Genomic DNA, 24,804 nt, shown 5'->3' with positions numbered 1-24,804 from the left:
AAGGCCACGACTGAAATGGGCTGTGTTCCAAACCACACTCTGCGGTCAGGGTGTCATTATGAAGAGTAAAAAACAAATGACAATAAAATAAACAAAGCCTATCACATGTAAACAAAGAGACGTGCGCCGGCTAGCGGGCGATCACTGGTCCTGGTACACTATTCATCGGCATGTCTGATAAACGCACTAGTGGCAGGATGAAGGCACTCAGGTGGCGCAGCGGTAAAACACACGACGGCGCATCCATGAACAACGACTGGCTGTTGTTAACACAGGGTGGCAGCCGGACCAGGGTTCCTCATATGCACTGATGCCCTTACGACCTCTGCTGCCAGATTGCTGGCGCCGATCAGGGTGTGGCTCTCCGTACACAAGGCTGATCCGTATATGAACTCGCCTCGTGCAGGTGAAAAGATGCAGTCGGGTACGGCTCACGTGTCGGAGGGGGCGTGTGTCAGTCTCGCTCTCCTCAATCGGTGAGGGGGTCAGCACCAGGATTTTCTTTTACAAACTATTAATGTGAAGTTCTTGATCAATAAATCCCACTAAGATTAAATATTAAAAAACAAAAGAGGGGGCACTCGAGTGGCCGAGCGGCCCAAAAGAGGAGGTCCAAAAGAAGAAGAGCCGGATGAGGTATTGCCTTGTAGCTGGTTATAAAGGGTAACCAAATTTAGCACAGGTACTTAAGTACTCATGGTTTATACCAAAGCATAGCAGGCAGACACCTAACGTCTGGTCGAGACCCCAACACGAGTGGTAGAAAGCTGTAAGCTTTGGGTCTCGTGGACATTCTGAGCTCTTGAAATTTAGCGGAATTTAGCGTGTGAACCAAAACCTCATGATGGACGATGGACGGTTAAATCGGCCGAGAGAGCCAATCAAAGAGCGTTCAGGGATTCAGCGACCAAAAAACACCCCACAAAGGGCAGCGCTAGCTTAGTAGTTAGGGTACTGGACTTGTAATCAGAAGGTCACTGGTTCTAAAAGTACCTGCCATTAAAAGTCTGCTTTGCCTTCCTGAACACCTCGGAATACGACAGAATTGTGGAGCGCTCTGCAAAAATCGAACACACGACGTACGCGTGGGACTCGGATCTGTTCTCGATGTTCCTCGGCTCATCCGTGATTAGCGTGAGTAAAAACAGGCGGGCTAGGAACATTTCAGAAAAACAGGAACACACTTGGAACATGGAACAAGGGCTCGTCATCACGTCAACAACCTGGTTAGCTCCAGCGTGTCCGTTTTTGGAGGGACGAAATCCTACGACTTTGGTGCTTTGTTTGGTGGCCAAGAAGGTAAAACCATTTTCTTTCTATTTTATTTCGGCATTTTCTCCCAATTTATCGTAGTCAGTCCGTCTCCCGCTGCTGGAGGATCCCTGATTGCAGTCGAGGTGGGTATATTTTCACCCATGCACTCTGCACAGGCGCCTCTCTATCTGCCAATCAGGGTCCTTACACAGCGTTTGAAGACCCCACCCACATAGTCCGGTCATCCCGCCCTGGCAGAGACGTGTCTGCTGCAGGCACTGCCGATTATGCCCGCTATATGGCGCCCAGCCATGCATTGTGACAACATACTGACGTCCTAACATATATTTTTAAATAAATATTAATACCGTATCACCCAGAAGTACTTTATACAACTACTAGTGAGAGAACCGAGAGTCCCGAGCTCTGACTGAACTGAAATAGAACTCACACCGTCCACGAGTGTACAACGTACTTCCTATATTCCTCGACCAATCGCGTTCATTCATTCGAGTGAGCGGGTGGCCGGTCTGCTCTCAGCATCTGTTTCCTGAGCGCTTCACTCAGATAAACACTGAACTGAAGACGTCAAGTGGGCAGCGGCGCTAAAACAAAAGCAGGAGGTGAATGAGCTCACAGCCCGGAGCCTGGTGAGGCCTCGTCGTACGCACGAACACCACGCCACGCCGATCGACACGTTCCCAGCCTGACCAGCATCGTAAAAAAATTATAAACAATCAATAATATAAAAAATATATGAAGCTGCCAGTGGCTCCATAATAGTACAGGGTTTGTTTAGGTGGAATTCCATGGGACCCCTGGTACATCTACAAACGGGTGATGCTACGTGTGTTACGCCCGTTCATGTCCTGTATTCGTTCTAATGGGTTTGGCATCTTCTGACAAGATGAAGCGCCACCACAGACATCCAGAGGCGCCAGATTACGGTTAGAGGAACACTCATCTGAGTTTGGGGTGTTGCTGTGCCCACCTTATGCCCGGTTCACACTACACGATTTTTGCCCTGATTTTCGCTCGCTGACTGGTCGGCGCTAGATTTGCCGGCTCTCAATCGCTATGTGTGAACTACTCAACAACTCGTTCCGAGCGGCTCGCCGTCTGAAGCAAGATATCTAGCTCGTCAAATATCTGGATCCGAGTTGCCCGACTGGCAATGAGTGCGGTGTCGAACAGCCAATGAGAACGCAAGATACGGTGCGAGGGGAAACACAGGGGAGGAGTGTAAACAGGTGGGACAGGGGCGTAATATAGTTTATATCAGAATACATCAGCACACACACAAGTTTTATACAGTATTTCTGACCTGTCCTCTACAGAACACCCACGCTGCATTGCAAACAATATTTATTAACCTCCAACTCACTATAGAACAATCCATACTGCTCACGATGCCAAATCCACTCAGATTCATTTATTTTTCCTCTTTGATTTTCTGCTGCACATCAGCGCACAAACTTTGATCTCTCGCTACTTGTTGACGTGTATTTCTGGACGTGATATCATTAAACCCCTCGTCACTTCTCACGATTGTTTTCGTGACTAAACGTAGTTTGGGAGACCAGAGAAGCTCGCCTGCGATTCCAGTTGGTGATAGATGGTGTAGTGTGTCACCCCCTATCGCCGATCAGTCAGTGCTTGTAGTGTGAAATGCACACCGACTTGAAAGACTCCCGATTACAAGAGATCCAGTCGTGTAGTGAGAACCGTACAGCGACCCGACCGCTTGGAAAGTCGTGTAGTGTGAACATACATAAGTGGCATAAGTGATGCAGATCTCATCTACAGAATATCTTTGAATATAATCACTACCATATATAGCGGATGCCTTTGTCCAAAGCGACTTACAACTGAGACCGGTTATACTGCAAGCAATTAAGGGTTAAGGGCCTAGCTAAAGGGCCCAACAGTGGCAAGCTGGCAGATCAGGGACTATTCCTGTACTCTTGGATTTGATGATGATAAGTGTGTGTGTGTGTGTTAGGGCTGCACGATATATCGTTTCAGCATCGTCATCGCGATGTGTGCATGTGACACTTAATGCAAATTAAATAAAATACGTCACGCTACAACTTTTTTGCTGCTCGACACAAAGCGAAAATTCACACCGTCCTCATTTTCCATGACGCATCTACACCAGTGTGTTCGTAATCCCAGTGAGCCGCCTCACCGTCTTACCACCTACACGTGCAGCCGCCTCAGTAGAGAGGATTCTAATCAGTCATTAACTTTTATACGACAGGTTATTCCAACGCGCTACTTAGCGATTCCATCGGGTTTCAGCGTTTAGCATTTAGCATCTTGCCATTAAAACCAATGGAATGAGGTGGAAGAGCGCTAACATGTCAACATAACATCTGGATCCGTGTACAGAAAACTCTTACATCTGCTGACGAGCCCAAACCTGCAAATAAAAACACTCGTTCAAAATCAATAATTATTTATTTACGTTTGAAAATAACTTTTCACCGCACCGCACCGTCAGCCATGTTTATTTTTCTGCGATAGAAGAGATGCCGCAATGAATTCTGGGATCGCCTTCATCACTGAGGACGCGTCGGATTCTCACTCGTTCTCGAGTCAAAATAACGTTGAAATATTAAGACGCCTCAGTAGTGAGCTTAGTAACTAAGGCATCTGGGATTTGGAACAGGTGTACAGCTGCTCTTTTGTTTGTAGAGTTTTATTAATAATGTTACAACTTGAAGAGGTTTTGATTCTGAAATAAAATATTAAATGACCCATTTTGTCAATCCTGTTAGTAATTCCCTCATGTGATATTGAAGCTTTCTTAGTTTAATGCTCAGTTTTAACCCAGTACAAAGATGCAGCTGGTCATTAATGCCGACCAAGGCATTTTTAACTGATCGGAAATCGGCTTTACTAATGCCGATCATAACCCGATCTTTTGTTTTACGTCAGCATGTCCGCTGTGTGGAAATACTTTAAATTGGAAAGTGAAACGAGTCCAACAGCGGTGTAACGTCTGTAATGCGAGCGTTTCACGAGGCGGTGGGAGCAGAGCTGCGTTCATTACTGTAGAATTTTACTGTTTATACGGTGTGTGAGTCGAGGATCACTCCGGTTTACAAAACAATAACTTTTAATCCCAGTATGAAAACTTCAGGACCATAACATACAGCTTTACCAGTTTACGTGTTACAAGACTGAATGACATCTCAGTATCGAGCTCTCTGATTGGCTTAGTTATGTAACCGAGCGTCGTAGTGATGCACTCGCTTAATAAAAAAATAAATACACGCTATATTCACAAATTGTCGGGAGCAGAACACTTTATTAACTTCTTCTGTTACTGTTCCGAATAGCGCACAGCTAGAGCCAAGCACGCTATCCCATGCACTATGGAAGCCCCAAAGGGTCAAAACACACTCACTTTGCGTAGACCCGTCCATCAAACCATTGTCACAATACAAGCACTTTAAGAACTGGCTTTCCTTCATAACAAAAGAGTGACTTTCCATTTTATTTTGGTATTCAGGTTTTACTGTAATGCTTTTAAGTAACTTATTTGTTTTATTATATTCAAGTTAAGCTGCTACACCATTTTTGTTCATTTTTAGTGCATCACTGCATTAAACAGAATTATGTTCTTTGAATATAAAGTTCAAAGTAAAACTGTAATTATCTCACTTCATTTTTACTACAATGCTGCACTAGGTTTGTTTACTTTTATTTTGTAAAAGAACATTAAACAATAGCTTGGATGCAGCACTGCAGATCTATTCAGTTGTTAAACATGAACACTGGATTAATGTGAATAACTGTAATGTACTTGAAGTGTGCACTGTGTGAACAGTATTATCTAGTTCTTATCTAGACAATATCTAGAAAATACAAGTATCGGTTTGAGAATCGGTATCGGATCGGGATCAAAATTAATAATCGGTATCGGGAACAAAAAAACGTGATCGGGACATCCCTACTTGTCATAATCTCTTGTATCCCTTGTAGGCACCACCTTTTTTTACAGATGAGCCCCTTATTTAGAGTAAGATACATGCATTATTAATATTTATTCTTTTTTTTTTATATATCGCAGGGAAAACAAAAATCGCAATGTCAGTTTTTTCCAATATCGTGCAGCCCTAGTACCTAGTGGGTAGAGCTTTGGGCTTTCAATTAAAAGATTGAGAGTTTGAATCCCAGCTCTGCTACATCGCCACTGTTGGGCCCTTGAGCGAGGCCCTTAACACTGTCCGCTCTGACCCCAGCTTCCAAACAAGCTAGAATATGTGAAACTTTGTTTAACAAGATTGTTTATGTTCCTTAAAAGCAATAAGAGTGATTATAAGAGTGATTATAAGAGTGATTATTGTATGAGAGTGATTAGCCGGAGTTTACGCCGGCAGCGGTGGATTAGCATTCTTTACCATGTGAACCACGTAAACAACGCAGCTGTAACTCTCATCAGAACGCTGACCAAGCGCCAACCACAAACTGTTTCACAACACAGACCGAAACGTCTGGATTTAAAGTGACAGGAACAAATGTTAGGAGAACTGGAACTTCAGCTATAAATGAACATTAATATACATAAATACATACACTCACTGTCCATTTTATCAGCTCCACTTACCATATAGAAGCTACAATTACTGACTGTAAGCTTTTAACCAGCTTTCACCCTGTTCTTCAATGGTCAGGACCCCCACAGGACCGCCACAGAGCAGGTATTATTTAGGTGGTGGATGATTCTCAGCACTGCAGTGACACTGACATGGTGGTGGTGTGTTAGTGTGTGTTGTGCTGGTATGAGTGGATCAGACACAGCTGCTGGAGTTTTTAAACACCTCACTGTCACTGCTGGACTGAGAATCGTCCACCGACCAAAAACATCCATCCTACAGCGCCCCGTGGGCAGCGTCCTGTGACCACTGATGAAGGTCTAGAAGATGACCGACTCAAACAGCAGCAATAGATGAGCGATCGTCTCTGACTTTACATCTACAAGGTGGACCGACTAGGTAGGAGTGTCTGATAGAGTGGACAGTGAGTGGACACGGTGTTTAAAAAACACACACTAACACACCACCACCATGTCAGTGTCACTGCAGTGCTGAGAATCATCCACCACCTAATAATACCTGCTCTGTGGTGGTCCTGTGGGGGTCCTGACCATTGAAGAACAGGGTGAAAGCAGGTTCAAAAAGTATGATTACGGCCTTGGTATTAAACATATTGCCTAAATATATGGATAAAATGCATTTACACTCGTTTAGGTTTAGTTAGTACTATATCCAGAAATATTTTATAACACATAATAAAATCCTAAGACATTTTTGAGTACTTTTTAAATGTATTTTAAACATTTTTACACTGTATTTGTATGTATTTTTGATAGTTTTCCTGTATGGACGATAAAGCGGTTCAAATGCATACTACTGTACTTAATAGTATTCAAATATAGTACGGTTACTATAGTTACCGCAACGACTGCGTACTAGTTTCGCGTACTACTTAGTACAGAAGTATGCAGCAACAGTTCAAACCAGAAAGAACAACAACGCTCCACAACGCCACGGCTTTTTGTTTTCAATCCCAGTTAAACCCGCTTTTTCATCCCCAGTAGAGGAAGCTAACGGTCTACTTAGGTACAAACTGGTTTATTTGGATTCTTTCCGGCTAGTTTTAAACTGGTTAAATGAAAATAAACGAAAAAACGAACTTAATCTGCAGTTGTCGGCAAAGTATGAGTGTTTATCTCAGCCATCCTCATCAGTTTTCCTCCATTATCCGCTACTTTCCTCTCCTTCTCCTCCTTCTCCTCCTTTATCTGCAGATTCTCTCCTCCAAACCTCAAGAAAACAAAACTTTTCACTATTTACCATTTTAGCTTTCCAGGAGAATTTCATGGTGAAGGTTCCTCACATCTTCCGTTAGCAGCATCAGTGCAAACCTATAGCGGTATATCCAGTGGGAAAACACTTAAAAATATGCTTCTTTAATCCCTCTTTTCCCTTTTCATCCACTCGCATTCACTAAACTCACACACACTCACAGTCCCGTCCCAAATCTGCCCCTCTACCCCCCTTTACCCCCCTCCTTACTGCCCACTTCCTCCTATTCACCCCATTGTACCGAAGCTCCTGCAGTACATTGTACTGACGCTAGGCGGCGCCTGCAGCAGCCCTCAATGAACGAGCGTAATACTAATATCTAATAACCGCTCGTTTTTGACCAGGGTCGCTGTGGGTTAGGCACCACCGAGGAACAGTGAGCGCAGGACATTAAGACAGCCTGGGCAGAGCCGAGACCAACAATTACTCACTCACTTACTCACACCAGCACAAAAATATTGACGAACAAATAATCCACTCATTCTTTGTTTAAACGGCGCTTTATCCTGGTCAGGGTTGCAGTGGGTCTGTTCATTAGGCGAAACGCCCTAGACAAGTCGCTAGTCCATCACAGGGCACACACACACACACACACTTAGGGAAATTTTAGTACCTCCAGTTAACCTGAGTGCACGTCTTTGGACTGTAGGAGGAAACCGGAGCATCCGGAGGAAACCCGCTCAGACACAGGGAGAACATGCAAACTCCACACAGAAAGGAATGATGTACGAATGATGTATGTCTTTGCATCATCATGATCATCTAGGGCAGGGGTGTCAAACTCATTTTCACAGAGGGCCACATCAGCATCATTGTGGCCCTCAAAGGGCCGATTGTAACGTATCCTGCTGTGATTGCAGTCTGTTGTTTTTCTTGGAGGCCGAATTCTGCATTTATATTGTTCTACTTTACCACAGACACGGCCTCATAACACAAGAGACGCACCGGTTTCTCTTCCTGAAGCACAAACTTGTTTTCACTTTCATTAAATTTCCTCCTTCTGCTTAATTTTCTTATTTATCTTCTTGTACATTTTAGGATCATGTGTAAATATTTCTTAACATCATCTACTGGTGGGCTGTGTCACTTTGCAGGTCACAAAATCAGCCTGCATTTTGAGAGATGCAGTTTGTTTAGGATTTTACAGTGTATTTTAAGATGATTGTTCTGCCCTCACTAATAGTTTATCCCCCTTTCTCAGCTAGACAGACAGACAGACAGACAGACAGACAGACAGACAGACAGCTCTCTTCAGAATACAGTCGGTTTATTTGCTCCCCAGCTGTGTGCATCAAAATGAAGTAAAAATACAAACAATAAAAACAATAAAGAACTTAATACAGTAAAAAGCGCACAGCTGTAGTCAAGTGTTCCATCTGGTACAATATGAGATTTAACCAAACGTAAAATAACGTTAACGAGTTAAAATTGTGTGTAAAGATACTAATTGCTATAGCAACGTAACAACAGTATTTAATTATGGTAAATTTGTAACTAAAACGCTGTGATATACTCACTAAACATTTACTAACAACTGAGAATATAAACGCCACGACTTACAGACGATGCTTCTGTATTATACTGCAAGATAATTATTTGTATTTATTTATTATTGTTTACGTTACTGACTACGCTACTTCGCGTTCTCTTTGCCGTAAAAGTCACATGGCTTCTTAGCGAAGTTTAAAGTTAGTTGCCATGACTACGATGTCACGGTTGTCTCTTAAAGGTGCAGGAGTCCCGTTAAATTATAACTGCGTCTCTGTAACGACTCGAAACATCACAACAATCGTACAGTCGTTAAACCTCTCGCCTGGCCGCGGGCCGTGAGTTTGACACCCCTGATCTAGGGCATATGGAACGGCTTTATTTGTCACATATACATATACAGATGTACACTAAAGCAAAACTCACTCAAGGGTCCAATGGTGGCACCACAACCTGCCGATTGACATCCCGAAGCTCCACCCAATATTCTTACACTCTCCTGGTGTATGTAAACTTTTGACTTCAGCTGCAGCTCTGCCACATTTCATTAAAATACCTGTTTATGGGCCGCTCAGGTGGCGCAGCGGTAAAAACACATGCTGGAACACCAGAGCTGGGATCTGGAATACACCTGCCGACTGGGCTGAGCGGCCACATGAACAACGATTGGCCTGTTGTTCAGATAGGGGTGGGATTAAGCCAGATAGGGACTATCTCTCTCAGGGTGTGTCTCTCTGTACACAGTGCTGATCTGCACTGCCCCTGTCAAAGTGTAGGTGATAAGATGCATACGGCTGCTGCCCACGTGTCGGAGGGGGCGTGGGTCAGCTTCGTTCTCCTCAATCAGAGCGGGGATCGGCATTGGTGGAGAGGAAGCGTGACGCAATCGGGTAAATGCAACAAGTCGGCCCATAACTGCTGGGACTTTAAACGACCGACTCACTGCGACTCACAGTGATGCACAACTTTACTTTAATGTTGGGGTTTCTTTTAATGAAGCTGGTTAATGATGGGTGTAGTCCTGGTGATTACTCAAGTGTGTGTGTGTGTTCGGCGACGACGTGACTCAGCCCCAAGAAACACAATGTGAGGAAGACTGACCCTCCATCTGTTTTTAGCAGACGCTGAGGTCACTTCTAACACAGGACGATGTAATGGGACACCACGTGGCCAAAAGTATGTGGACACAACTCCTAAATGTTGAGCTGAGGTGTTTAAGCCCCACCCATTACCAACAAGGGTATAGAATCATAAAATCTACTCCCTACCTGATCAGCTGCCTCAGTAGAGAGGGTTCTGATCAGACATGGAGCTCATAATCAGATTATTCAGACGCTCTAATTAGACATCTCAGGAATTCGGAATAAAGACGCCAGTATGTCTAAACGGTAATCAGAAATCCCAACAACACTGTTGCACCTGCTACACTGTCATGATCTGTTCTGTGAGGATTCTATAGGGGTCCCCTGCCAAATGGAGTGACGTGTACAGAGCAACAAACGTCCTACAGTCAGTTAATGTATATCCACAAAGTGCGTTATAAGAGACTCCTGACATTTGGATTTGACCCACTCTAATGACATCACTCCCCTCTGAGAGAGAGCAGCTGCCCCTGGAGGGGGTGCAAGGGGTCGCCACCTTTCCCAGCACTCCTCTCCTCTCCTAGTGTGTGTGTGTGTGTGTGTGTGTGTGTGTGTGTGTGTGTGTGTGTGTGTGTGTGTGTGTGTGTGTGTGTGCCAGCATTTCTGTTCCCTGCGTTTTTAAGCTGCCTAAGGTTCTGGGAACTAGAGTACGGGGTTCCCCTGGGCCTCCCTGACCCACACTTGACCTTTCTGCCCAAAACCTGCCCCCTTGCTGCCTACACACACACACCCGCGAACACACACACAGCATCGAGACGTCACCGGCACGTGTGTGATCAGCAGGGTTTGCGCCAGCCGTCTGTAATGACGTGGGTGAATTAGGAGTGGACAGAAGTGGACAGTAGAGACGAGGTCGTTTACATCTAACGTTCGTGAGACCCTCAGGTGCGTCCAGGCTCCCAGTTTACTGGGTGGCACGGCGGTAAAACACGCTAGCCCACCAGTGCTGAGATCTCCAGCTCTCCAGTTCCAATCTCAGCTCTGCTATCAGCCAGCCGGGCGCCTACACAGACGCGTGATTGGCTGTGTGTCTATACGGGGAGGGACAACTGCACAAGATGCAGCAGAGGAAGTAACTATGTCTGATATGTCCAGATATGTCCACATAGGCGATAGCAGAGTGGTACATGGATGAGTGGTCCTTTCCAAGCCCATTTTATAAGTTTACTGAACGATGAGTGACCTCAGACTGACCAAGGTCTATGTAAAAGTGTACTGAAAATGCCTAAACTGTCCCTGACGCCCCAATTTACAAATAAACGACACTTGTGCACCTTTATACAGATTAAACATCAATGAGAATTTATTTACATTTAAAAGGAACTCCGTTGGTTGCTCCGCATTCCATTCATCCGCCACGTTTGTCATTTTTGGTGAGAAAAGTCGTGCCGCACTGAATGCTGGGATTGCTCTTCAGCGCCGAGGAGGCGTCGGACGCTCCCTCGTCATTCAGTCGGATCATCACTCAGAATTAAGGCGCCTCAGTAGGAGCATTTTATTTTTTAGACACGCCCTCTTTTCGGGAGTGTAGGATGATGGGAAATGCGTCTGTGTGGAGAGAGAGCGCCCGGTTTTTAGAACCACTGTTATTGAGACAATGCTCCACACACACACGTTTTTCACAAGTATTTCCATCAGTATGACGACGTTCTCTCGGTACGGACCGAGCACACATGCCGATACACACGTCAGAAACGTCGGGGACGACAGAGGGACACGCCGCTGTTCACCAGAAGGAAACGCTCACATTCCAGGAAATCAGCCACTTCCTGCCTGTAGCCCTCTGACTTCAGCGAGCCGGCGGATTTAGAACCGCTTGTTCCGATATATCGAGGCGCGCTCGTTCAAACGAGTCCATTCAAACCTTAGTTCTGTAAAGGGTGGCCAAATAATTCAAGCTCACACATGATCAGGCGTTAAAATATCTCGGGTGGCCAGGTATTCCCAATCTGGTCATATCCAATCCCCCGTTCGTGTTTCACCTCTACTGCTGCAGACCTCCACTCCTGATCGAGGAGAGTCACAACTAACACACGGTTGTAGCCTAGTGGTTAAGGTACTGGACTAGTAATCTCAAGGTCACTGGTTCAAGCCCCGTCACTGCCAGGTTGCTGCTGTTGGGCCCTTGAGCAAGGCCCTTAACCCACAATTGCTTAGACAGTGTACTGTCACAGTACTGTAAGTCGCTTTCAATAAAAGCGTCTGCTAAATACTGAAAATGTAAATATAACACACGCCCTCTTTGACACATGCACAAAACTGACCGCTTCTTTTCACCTGCACCGGGCGGGTTTATACGGAGATCCGTATCGCGCACGGAGAGTCACGCACCAATCTCCATTATCCCTGTCTATGTGCAGTACCGTTATGAGGAATCCCGTCCGGCACTGCTTAAGATGTCAGCTCTGGTGTTCTAGCGTGTTTTACCACTGCGCCACCCAAGCGCCCACGCTTTGCAGACGAGAAGCCCCATATCATGATGCTCCCACCATCACGCTTCACTGTGGGTTTTGTGGGTTTTCCCCCATCGTATTTTACCTCTAATGCTGACCGAGGAGAGTCGTGACTAACACCAGTACCGAGCGCTTCTTTTCCCCTGCACCAGACGAGTTTGCATGGAGATCCGTATCGTGCACGGAGAGTCAGGCACTGATCTCCGTTATCCCCCGTCTCTGTGCAGCGCCTCGATCATCCGCTTCAAATGTCCACACAGATAATACTGCTGCCAAAACATCTTCAGGACCTTTTCAGATGAGAAGCCCCATATCATGATGCTCCCACCTTCATGCTTTTTTTTGTGGATCATTCACACAAACTTTTGTTCTCCAAACACGAGGAGCTCATCTACTGCCAGTCCGTTGTTTGGACTTCTGTAAGCGCTTGCTTGCGATTCGCAAAATCGGGGCTAACTGTTTATCAAAGGAGTTCGGCAGGGACTGTAGGAACTGTTGTGTGGTGAAGTGAGGTTCAAGGTTGACATCTGGGGGATAACGGAGATCGGTGCGTGACTCTCTGTGCGCGATACGGATCTCCGTGAGAACCCACCCGGTGCAAGTGAAAAGAAGCGTTCGATACTGGAGGGGGCGTGTGTTAGTCACGACCCTCCTCGGTCAGGAGTGGAGGTCTGCAGCAGTAAAGGAAGGGATATACGATCAGGCAATTGGATATGACTAAAAAACAAACTTAAAAGAACTTAAATAATAATATTAAAAAAAGAAGAAGCCGCAGCTTCCACATTTCTAAGCTGACAGGAAATAAAGAGTCTGACAGGGAGAGAAAAAAAGCTGAATGGAAACTCGACCATTATGAAACACACACACACACACACACACGTGTACACATTACACTCACTGAGCACCACTTTATTAGGTACACCTATCTGCTATGTACTGATTATTTAATGAGTTACACCTACCATACAGATGATTGTCTGGGTATACAAGTACTGACTGTAGTCCATATGCTGCTCTGTACACAATTTATCAATCGAAGGACGCTTATAGGCCCCCTACTGAGCAGATGTAACGCTGGGAGGAGAGGAGCGCCCCAACTAAAAATATAGTGTATATAGGAATCACAACAATACTGCTGTACCTGCTGTTACCATAAGACCTCTGGTCAGTGGGGTCCTATTTTTTGCAGTGGAGGCTCTTTAAAATGGTAAATGGGCTACAGTGGGTGATCAGGCGTACAGAGCTAGAGATAAGGTACAGTCAGTAATTGTATACCCACAGGGTTTATCTGTAGGTAGGCGTAGCTAATAATTAAACAATGAATGTAGGATATAATACTCACATACGGGCACAGAGAAGTCACCATGTACAGTCTGCCACAGGTTCAGTGGCTCATGCTGTATGGACAAAAGTATCAGGACGCCCCCTTCAGACAACACAGTTGCTAACAGGTGTAATCAATCACTTATATAAAGGAGATGATACGCTTCTGACTTCGCAGCAACAGTTTAGGGAAGGTCCTGTCCAGTTCCAGCTCTGTTCCTACACAGAGCTCTGACCTCAGTCCCACTCAACAGCTCTGGAATGAACTGGAACGTCCAGCTGAAAAGATCCCACAGAGGTCACTCTGTCTTAATAGCGTTTGTTTTTGAATTGGGACGTCCTGACATGCTCATGGTCAGGCGTCCAAATACTTTTGGCTATATAGTGTAGGTACGATCACACAAGTGCACCGTGAGGGAACACTCACCTAACAAACAGCAGCAACTTCAAATTCTATTAGAATTTCATTTTATTCTAATTAGAATAAAGTGACAGTTTTGGTTTCCTTTCTGACCTTGGCTTGAGACCACTGTTCCATGTCATGTTTTTTTAATTTCTTCAGCCAAACTAGCCCTATTTATATAGACTCAAAAAGTCACTAACACCAAATAAATAAACTAATTTGCTGTATGTATATTTCTGACCCAGCTGATTTTAGAAACACACACACACACACACACACACACACACACACACACACACACACTTCCCAGAAACCTCCAGTCATCATTTTTTTACCAACAGGAGATTACTGTATTCATAGCAGCTTAAACGTGTGTGTGTGTGTGTGTGTGTGTGTGTGTGTGTGTGTGTGTGTGTTGGCCACTAGAGGGCAGTTCTGTTCTGCAGTTCTAAATCGATAAACATTTACTGCCAGCTGTAATGTACGTTTGTTTTACTCTTAAACTTAGACATAGCCAGTTCCCATCTACTATCTCAACCCACATCACACATGTGGACGAACGAGCTGCTGTGGCGACACCTAACGGGAGCAGCCAGAGGGAATCGTTCACTCTCATTCAGTCTCATCACCACAGCAGAGGTAACAATAAATCAGTGATATATAGCTTTAGTTATATAGTTATAAAGTTATATAGCGCAAACGTGGCAGCAACAGTTTAGGGAAGGACCATTTCTGTTCCAGCATGACTGTGCCCCTGAAGGAAAGTGTGGTATAAAGAAACTCCAGTGAGCCGAACACGCTTCTGCTGAATGATCACGTGTGAGCTATAATGTAATTCTGCTGATTCTGAAAATCTGTTAAACTTCTGATGCATCAAATTTAGTTTCCTTATTTTGGGAAAGAAGAAGAAAAAAATTTTCAAATGCAAATCAGTGACAGTTTTGTTTCTGCTGAAACAAGATTCTATAAAACTGAGCATTTCATTATTATTAAAGTGCCAGAATAGAATTTATTAATAATAATAATAATAATGACAAATAATAGTTATTATTAATAACTATAATAAATAATTATAATAATGATAATAATAATAAATAATAATAAAACACTATAATAATAATAAATAAATAAATAATAACGATTATATTAATGAAATAATAACTGTAATAATAATAATACAATAAATAAAATAAATTTAAAAATAAAATAATAATAATGGTATAATAACAATAACAATAATAATGGTTATATTAATGAAATAATAATATAATAATAATAATAACTATAATAATAATAACAATAAAAACAATAACTATGATTATATTAATAAAATAATAATAATAACAATAAAAATAATAACTATAATTATATTAATAAAATAATAACAATGATAACAATAAAAATAATAACTATGATTATATTAATAAAATAATAATATTAATAATAACAATAAAAATAATAACTATAATTATATTAATAAAATAATAACAATGATAACAATAAAAATTATAACTATGATTATATTATTAAAATAATAATAATAATAACTGTAATTATAATATGAATAACTACATAAATTAAATAAATAAAATAATAATAATAACAACTGTAATAATAATAATAACTAGCTGTAGCCTAGTGGTTAAGGTACTGGTCTAGTAATCAGAAGGTTGCCAGATCTAGCCCCACCACTGCCAGGTTGACACTGTTGGGCCCTTGAGCAAGGCTCTTAACCCTCAATTGCTTAGACTGTATACTGTCACTGTACTGTAAGTCGCTTTGGATAAAAGCATCTGATAAATGTCGAAAATGTAAATCTATGATTATATCAATAAAACACCAACTGTAATAATAATAATAATAATAATCTATTATTATTAAAGAATAAATCTTTATATAGCACCGTGCACACAGCAGCACATAAACTGGCACAAATACAATTCAAACAAACTAATAAAAGGCAAGAAGCAAATAAACATGCTTGATTAAAGATGAATAAATGAATACACTGTAAATCAGCGAGTCACTGACCAAAAACGTCTCGGTGTTGATGAAATGCTGCATGCAGTCGTCTGAACCCATCGGGTCGAGACTCTGGTCCACCGAATGTAGAACTGGACTTTAATCAGAGCAGAACTCTTTCCTGTATCTGTGTTATTATGAGGGATTTGAACCCATACACAGACGTATCTTGGCGAGACCCTGTACTCTCACAACACTGATCAGGACTCAGCTGACAGGCACGAGTGATAAACTAGACCTGGATCATAAACCCTCCTGACCTTTGTTACCTGTGCAGGTGAAACACTCTTATTACCTGTTATAAATCTGACCCAGACTGGTGCGTTCTTCACTCCGCCAGTTCAGCGGGGCTAAACCAGTTCTACTGAGTCACACACTGCCAGTGTTGTGTTGTGGTCAGGCCGAGGGATTAAACGCACTGACCAAGATTAAAGAGCTTCAGTGGGTTTGAAGCGCTGTAGAGAAAGGAACGTAATCCCAGTGTGTGTTTAGTGCAGCAGAAATATCGCTAGCCTGGACCTTTCTCTTTATGCTCAGGCTCCTTATGGTACCTGGCTATTTATATCTGGGTTTGGGACCTGCACTTAGAGCGCACCTCCTAATTACTGGGATGTTTCACCCCCAACCCCTCGGACATTAACCAATTATGGAGATCAATGGAGGTGCCCGATTGGCTGATAGCACCGCTGAGATTCGAACCCTGGATCCTCAGATCTCAACAGTAGTGGCAGTACTTTACTGCTGTGCCACCTGGGCGCCCGCTTTATCAAAAATTCATTAATTTATTGTTTTACCACCACTTTATCCTGGTCAGGGTCGCGGTGGGTCTGATTCTTTGGACAAAAGGTAGGAAACACCCCAAACAGGTCGCCAGTCCATGCACGTGTTTGTACTGTGGGAGGAACATGCAAACTCCACACAGAAAGCACTATGGCTACCCAGACAGGGAATCGAACCCATGACCTTCTTGCTGTGGGTAGCTCGGTGTGAGTGTTCGGTGGGTAGCACTGTCTCCTTACAGCAAGAAGGTCCTGGGTTTGATCCCCAGGCGGGGCGGTCCGGGTCCTTTCTGTGTGGAGTTTGCATGTTCTCCCCGTGTCTGTGTGGGTTTCCTCCGGGAGCTCCGGTTTCCTCCCACAGTCCAAAGACATGCAGTGTGTTTCTGTGTGCGTTTACTCTGTGATGGACTGGCAACCCGTCCAGGGTGTTTCTTACCTTCCGCCCAGTGAATCAAACCCACCGCAACCCTGAACAGGATAAAGCGATGAATGAATGAATGAATGAATGAATGAAACTCTTTATACACAGGAACCAGGGACCAGAATCAAACCCAGGTCTTTAGGACCCGTGTTGCTGTGTGGCATCCAGTTTACCAGCTGTCCACAGCGCCACCTATGTAATTTAAGCATGACTGCATGGTTTTGTTTACATAATCAGGGTTTTTCTGAGTGAGACGAAGAGTTTCCACCGTCCATTTATATTAACTGATGAAGTGAAACTGACGCTGGGCTGAATCAGAACTGAACACTTCCACTTTTCACTCAGCAGAAGCGTCGTACTTTCGTTCTGTTACTAACGACGAACTGCAGACACAATCATTCCAGTTCTTCTTATTTATTTATTTTGGTATAAATAAATATATCAGGTCAGGATCAGAGCTCGAGCGAGACCTGAATCTGTACTGTTAATGCTCGGCTGCTCTCGTATTTAGGGGATCGCGAACCCCCCACCATCCCCTCTTCATTCCCTAAATTTGAACCCTGGATCTGTTTTTCCTGGTCTGGTCTGATTCTTTGGGCAAAAGGCAGGAGTAACCCCGGACAGGTTGACAGGACACACACACACACACACACACACACACACACACACTTTGTAGTGGCTCCAGTTTGCCTGACTGCGTGACTTTGTACTTTGGTGAAAACTGGAGCACAAATCCCCACAGTTAATCTACACGCTCCACCATCATGTTACTCTTTACTTTCGTTGTGTAACGCCCACCGTTGACGATGCAGCTTGGTTCCCAAAAACTGGAGGAAACGCGGGTCGGTTCTCTACAGAACACCAAGGTTCTAAGAAACCTGAACAGAGTTCTTTTGGTGGAGAAGCGCTTACAGTCCGGATTTAGCTCCATCTGATTTTTGGACGCTCAAGGAAGCTTTAAGTGGAAGAAGATTTTCATGTGATGATGATGTGAAAGCAGCGGCGCATCAGTGGCTACGAGCTCAACCAAAAACGTTCAACTCTTGATAACGATGTTACGATAATAATGTTACGATAACAATGTTACGATATTAATGTTCTGATAACGATGTTACGTTAATAATGTTACGATAACGATGTTATGATAATAATGTTACGATATTAATGTTCTGATAACGATGTTACGTTAATAATGTTATGATAACAATGTTACGATATTAATGTTCTGATAGCGATGTTACGATAATAATGTTACGATAATAATGTTACGATAACAATGTTATGATAATAATGTTACAATAGTAATGTTATGATAACGATGTTACGATAATAATGTTACGATATTAATGTTCTGATAACGATGTTACGTTAATAATGTTATGATAACAATGTTACGATATTAATGTTCTGATAGCGATGTTACGATAATAATGTTACGATAATAATGTTATGATAATAATGTTATGATAATAATGTTACGTTAATAATGTTACGATAACAATGTTACGATATTAATGTTCTGACAACGATGTTACAATAATAATGTTACGATAATGTTACGATATTAATGTTCTGATAACGATGTTACGATAATAATGTTACGATAACAATGTTATGATAATGTTATGATAATAATGTTACAATAATAATGTTATGATAACGATGTTACGATAATAATGTTACGACAACAATGTTACGTTAATAATGTTATGATAACAATGTTATGACAACGATGTTACGTTAATAATGTTATGATAATAATGTTATGACAACAATGTTACGTTACTAATGTTATAATAACGATGTTATGACGATGTAGAAAAAGGATGCCATTTGTTTTTGAAATTCTTAATAGAGTTTAAAAAGTGAGGAAACTTTTTGAAGAACTCTTGTCGGTTGTTTTAAGTGAATCTTTAGGAGTTGAGTCGACTCCTTGATTCCTCGTGCTGTGATTCGCTCAGAAGAATCTTTGTACTTGTGTTCTGCAGAAATAAAGAACGTGAGGTTTCGTATCAGTTTCTCAGGATCCAGGACTGCAGATTTCTGTATTAATCTGCTTTGGTAACTCATGAATGAATGAATCATCTGAACCAGGACAGAAAAACGCCGGCGTGACTAAGAGTGAGAATAAAAAATCACGTGGTGACACTTTCCATAAAAACCTCTCAGACCGAGTGAGGAATAAAAACAGGAAGAGCTGCAGATGTGAAAAAGCTTCATGTGCACGTCCTAAATTCAGTCCAATCACAGCCAGCACGCGCCGGCGTCGTGGAAGTTACGATGACCCATAGTGACCTTACACGCGCCGGCCGGATCGCACCGGCCACGGCGTATTTTACTACAGTTCACTGACCGCTAATAAACCAGCTCAGAGCGCGAACGCTGCAGATATGGGACTGCCGTTTACAGCCGCTCAGGTGTCCGTCAGGAGCTGTACTTTGGTCCGACATCATTAGCCGTACCATCACAGAATTATGAGCTAACAGCCTCTGTTACGATATGTTACGATAATATTACAATAACAATTTTACGATAAAGATGTTACGATCACGATGTTACGATAATGTTACAATAACGATGTTACGATATGATGTTACAATAATGATGTTACGATAACAATGTTACAATAACAATGTTACAATAACGATGTTATGATAACAACGTTATGATAATAATGTTACGCTAACAATGTTACGATAATTATGTTACGATAATAATGGTACGATAACAATGTTACGATAGTGATGTTACGAAAATTATGTTACAATAATAAAGTTATGATAATGTTACGATAATTATGTTACGATAATAATGGTACAATAACAATGTTACTATAACGATGTTACGATAACAATGTTATGATAACGATGTTACGATAACAATGTTACAATACTGTTATGACAACATACTGTTATGATTGTTATGATAACAATGTTACAATAACAATGTTATGATAATAACGTTACAATAGCGATGTTACGATAGCGATGTTCTGATAATAATGTTACGATAACAATGTTAATATAATGATGTTATAATAATGTTACGATAATAATGTTACAATAACAATGTTACGATAACAATGTTACAATAATAATGTTCTGATAATAATGTTACGATAACGATGTTACAATAACGATGTTACGATAATAAAGTTACGATAATAATGTTATGATAATGATGTTACGATAGCGATGTTACGATAGCGATGTTCTGATAATAATGTTACGATAACAATGTTAAGATAATGATGTTATAATAATGTTACGATAATAATGTTACAATAAAAATGTTACGATAACAATGTTACAATAAAAATGTTACGATAACAATGTTACAATAACGATGTTACGATAACGATGTTTGGATATGACTAAACTGGGAGGAACATTGAGGAAGCTTTTGTTTGCTGTTAAACAATGGAACATGTTTACTTATAATTATTATTAGTATAATAAATAAATACACTTTGAATGGACAGGCACTGATGCTGATTGAGGAAAGCCCGGCTCACGGTTGACATTCCAATTCATTCCAGATTTTAACAGGGTTAATTGGAGGTGTTGAGTGAGATTAAGGTCGGGACCCTGAGGCTCTTCTACACCAAAGTCACCAGATCCCGTCTTTATGGACATCAGCTGTGTGTAAACCTAGCGCTCTCTCCACCCTCCTGAGAAGAGGGCATGTCTAAAATGCTCCTACTGAGGCGCCTTAGTGATTCTAAGAGATAATCTGACTGAATAACGAGGGAGCGCTGAAGCCAATCCCAATTTATTGAGCCATTGAGGGTTAAGGGCCTTGCTCAGGGGCCCAACAGTGGTGGGAGGTAACAGATAAGAATAGAATAAATCATATCTGGGTGAGCGGTGCTGGTAAACAGGGTGATTACCGAGTGGAAGACGGGGATTAGAAGACGGGAATCTGTGTGAGAGAAAGGAAGGGTGAAGTGAAAAGAATGAGATTTATGTGGACGAGCTCAGGATGGGGGGGCGGGGGGGGGCGTGCCTCCCACCCACTCATGCTGATAAACCCGTGAACTAACACACACTCGACAGGAGGAGTCGTTTTAAAAGCTCGGGCAAATCAAACGCTTGAACGGTGGACAATATAATAAAACTTATACGTTCAAGTTCACATGCTTTTATTCACTAAAGTGTGTGTGTGTGTGTGTGTGTGTGTGTGTGTGTGTGTGTGTGTGTGTGTGTGCACAGTAAATTACAGTAGTCCGATACCACTGGGATCCAGGGTTAGAATTCTCAGAGGTGCTATCGGTCGGTCGGGCGTCTACATAGATGGTGATTGAGTATATCTGGGGGGAGGGGGATTTGTCCTGTCAGGCGCGAGATTCGGGCACATATACGAACCAACGAATCAATCGATCAACCAATCAAATCAATCAACCAATTAATCAATCTCTCCCATTATAAACCCAGTAGAAAGGAAGCCGTTTATTATTTACTATCATGCACTAAAACAGTGCAGTTACTCTGCAGTGAAAGTTGGTTGTGGATATTTTTGGAGGGTGGATGGGACCCCCGTGTCCCCCCTGGTTTCTACCCTGCACATGCTCAGTGGGAAGCGGACGTGGCGTCGGTACTGTGTGTTACTGACAGTGAACATTTGTGGGTAGAACTGGAGAACAAAAGTGCACCAGTGCAAACGTTCCTGCTGATCCAGACGTTTTGTCGCTGTGTGTCGAATCGTGACTGTAAAAATCCACGTTTAAGCAAGTGTGTGTGTGTGTGTGTGTGTGTGTGTGTAAGAACAATCGCAGGAAACAGTTCAGTGTGTAAGGAAACAGTCACCAAGGAGACCAGATAAGAAACAGAGAGGATCTCTGTCTCGCTTTTTCCAGTCCGTCATCAGCTATTCTTCAAAAAATAAGTAAAAATACTTCTGAGAATTTAAATTCTATTTTGAGCAGCTTTATACATCAACAAACACATTTCCATAAAAGTTGGGACATTTTGTAAAATGCAATAAAAAATAACGTGAGGGAATCATGATAGAGGGAGGCTCAGTCTCCAACAAAGCAAATAATTGAGGTTTTTCACCATCTACCGTACATAATATTGTGGAAAGATTCAGCCTGCGTGAGGCAAAGCTTCAAACCACTGTTGAATGTGCATGTCCTTCTGCATGACAAAACACTTTTAAATATAACCACATAAACTCGGGAGTACTTCGGAAAACAGTTACTTACCTACTTAAAAGTGACTTAACACGGCCCGCCGCTACGTCAAGGAATGCACCCTGAACCTCTGTGTCGAGTTCTCCGGGGCCAAGATAATCTCAGATGGACCAAAAGAGTGTAGAAATGTACACTGTGGTCAAATAGTCCTGCTCCTTTTAAATATAACCACATTGACCCTGAAGTACTTCAGAAAACCGTTGTGACGACCCGCCGCTGCATCAACAAATGCAATCTGAACCTCTGTGTCGAGTTCTCCGGGCCCAAGATCAAGTACTTGTGGCTTAATTCAGAATGCCACTCCTACCTTTAAATATAACCACATAGGCCGTGGAGTACTTCAGAAAACCATTGTGTACTTCTAAATGTAGTCCCATAGGCTCGGGAGTACTTCGGAAAACTGTCGTGAATTAACATGGACTGCCGCTGTGTCAAGAAATGTAACCTGAACCTCTGTGTCAAGTTCTCCAGGCCCAAGTTCATCTCAGATGAGCCGAAAGACTGTGGAAATGTGTGCTGTGGTCAAATAGTCCTGCTACCTTTAAGTATAACCCCATAGGCTCTAGAGTACTTGGTAAAACCGATGTGACTTAACACAGAATGCCGCTGTTACTTCTAAATGTAGTCCCATATGCTCTGGAGTACTTCGGAAAACTGTCGTGACTTAACACAGACCACCGCTGTGTCAAGAAATGGAACCTGAACCTCTGTGCCGGGTTCTCCGGGCCCGAGATCATCTCAGATGGTCCAAAAGACTGTAGAAATGTACGCTCTGGTCAAATGGTCCTGCTACTTTTAAATATAACCACATAGGCTCATGAGTACTTCGGAAAACCGTTGTGACCTAACACAGAACGTCGCTACTACTTTTAAATATAACTTCAACCTCGGAAGTACTTGGGAAAACTGTTGTGACATAACAAAGTCCACCACTGCATCAAGAAATGCAAATTGAACCTCTGTGCTGAGTTCCAGAGCTCATCTCAGATCAGTCAAAAGACAGTAGAAAAGTGTGCTGTGGTCCTGCAACTTTTGAGTATAACCACATAGATTCAGGTGTACTTCGGAAAACCATTATTACCTAACACAAAACGCCGCTGCTTGGGAGTACTTTGTAAAACCGACATGACTTAACACGGAACACCGCTGCATCAAGAAATACAACCTGAACCTCTGTGCAGAGTTCCTGAGCTCAGATCAGCCGAAAGACGGTAAAAATGTGTGCTGTGGTCAAAAAGTCCTACTACTTTTAATTATAACCACATAGGCGCTGGAGCACTTCGGAAAACCGTTGTGACCTAACACAGAACGCCACTGCTACTTTAAAGTGAACCCACATAGACTCGGGAGTACTTCGGAAAACTGTTGTGACTTAACACGGAACGCCCCTGCATCAAGAAATGCAACCTGAACCTGAGTTCTCTGGGCCCAAGCACATCTCAGATGGATTCCAACCTTGCAGGAACAATTTCCTTTTCCTTTCCTGTTCCAGCATGACTGTGACCCAGTGCACAAAGCAAGCTCGATCAAAAACAGCTCTGGAATGAACCGGAACTAATGTTGATGTTCCGGTTCATTCCAGAGCTCACTTTGTTTTAAAACCCAAGACTGTTTTGGTGTGAGGGGTCAGTGCTACCCACCGAGCCATACAGTACATGGTAGTACATGGTAGAACATTTCCATACACCCCTCGACCCCTCTGCTTCTCGACCCTGACCAGGACAGAGTCAGATTTACCAAAATTTCAAATATTCAAGTCACATCTGCAGGAGGGCATCACTATGCATCGTCTGCACCCTCCGTTCCCCAAGCGGACCCCTCTTCAAACTGTCAAGTGGTGCGCCAACTAAAAACTGATGCCACACACACACACAGCGTACAAAGAGCGGGGTTGGAACTCACCCAGTGTCGAGGGCTGCTGTCCGGAGAACGTGGCTGGTACCTCTGCAGTGCCACTCCTCCGTCAGTGTCCAGCTCAAGGCAGAGGGGCAGGGGCGGCCAGGGCAGCAGCGATGCCAGCGGGTACTGAGAGATCATGATGCCCTCCTGCGTCACCCCGGTCCGAATGTCTGCGTCGACTAACGAAACGAAGACAGTCCCAGGACTACAGGACGAGAAAGATGACGGCGATGAAGACGACCACGAGGGTTCTTCATTTTCCGCCTCGGCGTTGGTGTTTTGTCCCCGTAGCTGTGGACCGGTGCGAGCTGAGAGGAACAAGCGAACTCTCTCTCTCTCTCTCTCTCTCTCTCTCACTGTTCTCGCTCTCGCTCCTGCTCTCTCATGTGAGAGAAGCTTGGCTCTCGACTCCAGCCACATGAGCGATTAAAGCCTATTGTGTGTAAAACTCCGCCTGTTTTAGTGGGAGACAGATTCAGAGCAAACTCCGCGCTAATGAGAGCACGGACAATAAAAAACAGAGCGTCAGGGGGGTGAAAGTGCAGGAGAAAGA

General features: G+C 43.0%; 1 protein-coding gene across 2 annotated transcripts in view; it reads right to left on the bottom strand.

Annotated features, from left to right (window-relative positions):
- The window catches only part of rgl1 (ral guanine nucleotide dissociation stimulator-like 1), a 50,086-nt gene extending 25,540 nt beyond the window's left edge, over positions 1-24,546 (bottom strand). Inside the window, exon 1 of one of the 2 annotated variants that reach the window (XM_062998827.1) lies at positions 24,255-24,546. In XM_062998827.1, coding sequence (XP_062854897.1) covers positions 24,255-24,389 — 135 coding nt within the window. In that variant the 5' untranslated portion in view covers positions 24,390-24,546. Of the gene's footprint in view, positions 1-7,118; positions 7,258-24,254 lie in introns of those variants that run through there. The other variant, XM_062998828.1, reaches the window with a different exon arrangement.
- Between the last annotated feature and the right edge of the window lie 258 nt (positions 24,547-24,804).

The sequence above is a fragment of the Trichomycterus rosablanca genome, chromosome 7 (genome assembly GCF_030014385.1).
Source record: "Trichomycterus rosablanca isolate fTriRos1 chromosome 7, fTriRos1.hap1, whole genome shotgun sequence".
Classification (NCBI taxonomy): domain Eukaryota; kingdom Metazoa; phylum Chordata; class Actinopteri; order Siluriformes; family Trichomycteridae; genus Trichomycterus; species Trichomycterus rosablanca.
Note: the sequence above shows the minus strand (reverse complement) of the source record. Positions and strands in the feature narration are given on the sequence as shown.